Source organism: Dendroctonus ponderosae, unplaced genomic scaffold (assembly GCF_020466585.1).
Source record: "Dendroctonus ponderosae isolate FM_Combo_2020 unplaced genomic scaffold, Dpon_F_20191213v2 Dpon_F_20191213_3, whole genome shotgun sequence".
Taxonomy (NCBI): Eukaryota; Metazoa; Arthropoda; class Insecta; order Coleoptera; family Curculionidae; genus Dendroctonus; species Dendroctonus ponderosae.
The window spans coordinates 564559-566243 of record NW_026018508.1 but is presented as its reverse complement, the minus strand read 5'-3'; the positions used below and the strand labels follow the sequence as shown (position 1 = coordinate 566243).

The 1685-nt window shown below is 36.6% G+C and overlaps 2 protein-coding genes across 2 annotated transcripts in view; one reads left to right on the top strand and one right to left on the bottom strand.

The window, feature by feature from the left end:
* LOC109542565 (piggyBac transposable element-derived protein 2) overlaps window positions 1-1685 on the bottom strand; it is a 25553-nt gene that overhangs the window by 6133 nt on the left and 17735 nt on the right. The gene's annotated exons all lie outside the window — the stretch shown is intronic.
* The window catches only part of LOC109542563 (replication factor C subunit 5), a gene marked incomplete at its 5' end in the record, with an annotated part of 45862 nt that continues 44986 nt past the window's right edge, over window positions 810-1685 (top strand). The window contains 1 exon segment of the mRNA XM_048664578.1: window positions 810-866. Coding sequence (XP_048520535.1) covers window positions 841-866 — 26 coding nt within the window.

Here is a 1685-nt window from a genome sequence, read left to right as displayed (position 1 = left end):
GTAGTGTACAGCATCGATTTCTGTGGAACCCAGTAGCTGTCAAAACTTTCACATTTTTACGAATAACTCGGAAATCGTAAATTTTTCAGGTAAAACGTTTGACACAAACTTAACTTAAATTTTGACGACAAATCTGAAAATGAATGAAAAAAGGGGCGGTTCCATTTAAAAAAACAAAGTTGGTAACTACCACACGTTTATGATACACCCCGTATATTGGAAAGTAATTTTAAAATGTGGACCTTTTAAACATGAAAAACTTTCGTAGGACGTATTTTCTTGTAAAGTTCATATTTACTGAGATATCGCACTTTGACGCACTAATGAGCAACCCTGTATATACCTAGCGTAGGAATTCTATCCGACGTATCGTTGACGTCACAGCCAGTAAGAGCGCTTTCTAGCTTGACGTCATTTCTAGAGCGAGGATGGTACCTTTCGATCCATTTTTTTTTAGAATATTGCTTTAAGCATTTATCTAACCAACCCGCACGCTAATGTTGGAAGAAGTTTCAAGCCAAAAAAGACATGTGCAAAGACTGTATTGAACGGCTGCACCCTCAAACGCCTGCACCTACACACGTTATTGTATAACCGATTGCCTAGCACACATGGATAAATTGTGTAAGGCCGTCTACGTTTGAGGTTCAATAGCAGACCCTTCGTTTCTACAATTTTAAGGTCGGTATTCTTTGGCTGTGGCCGTTGGCAGGCGTCAAGCGCTCTGTATCAAATATAAACTAGACTCAAATAAAAAGAGATTTGGTTATTTAGTTATAGAAATTATCTGCAGTCTTTTGCTTAGTTTTGGTTGTTTTTTACATAACAGGTAGTTTAAACATGGTGCAAAAAGCTAATCTTCCGTGGTAAGTTAACTAGAATTCTTGTTTGATATGCATTTAGGTGGTGTACCTAATATATACCGTTTGTAAACAAAGTGTCCATGCACCAGTAATTTTTTAGTATTCTTTCTTAGTCTCATCTTTTATTTCAATTTAAGTAATTAGAAAATTATTTCAAGTAAATATTGGCACAAAAATATCATTTTATTATATAGGATCTATAGGATCGAGAAATTATATAAAAAACTCTCCATACACGGGTGGTGGGTTTATACACGAGAATAAGGATAAGGCTTAAGGCATAAGAATAACACTTACGGAATAACGCCTAATGGGGTGTTTACAAAGCAGAATAAGGAACAATATTATTTTATGTACAGCCAATCAAATGGAATAGGAATAGGCTTAAGAAACAATAGGGATGTGTCTGTTGATGTCAACATTAGCGCGGTAAAATACCAATAAAAGCTTATTTCACATAAATATTGTACATTAAAATGGATTTGTCCACGGAAGAAGTGGTAGTTCTTTTTGGATTAACAATTTCGTTTTCTAACCTCACAACGTGTACACGTAAATACGATGTTTGGCGGTCACGTGATATATTGGAATATAATTTATCTTACAAACTGCGCATGCCTTATGAGAATGACACTGAAAGCCTCCGTCCCATGCATCCGTTTATACGATGGTACGAGTGTTTCTATTGGTCAGTGACTTTAGCCGTTCGTACGATCCCGATTTCTAGGGGCCAACTGCACCGCTTCGGCTTAGAAGTTAAGTGGAACTTAATAATTTAAGTCGACTGCACCGCAGCTTAAGCGCCACTTAAACCAGTTTAAG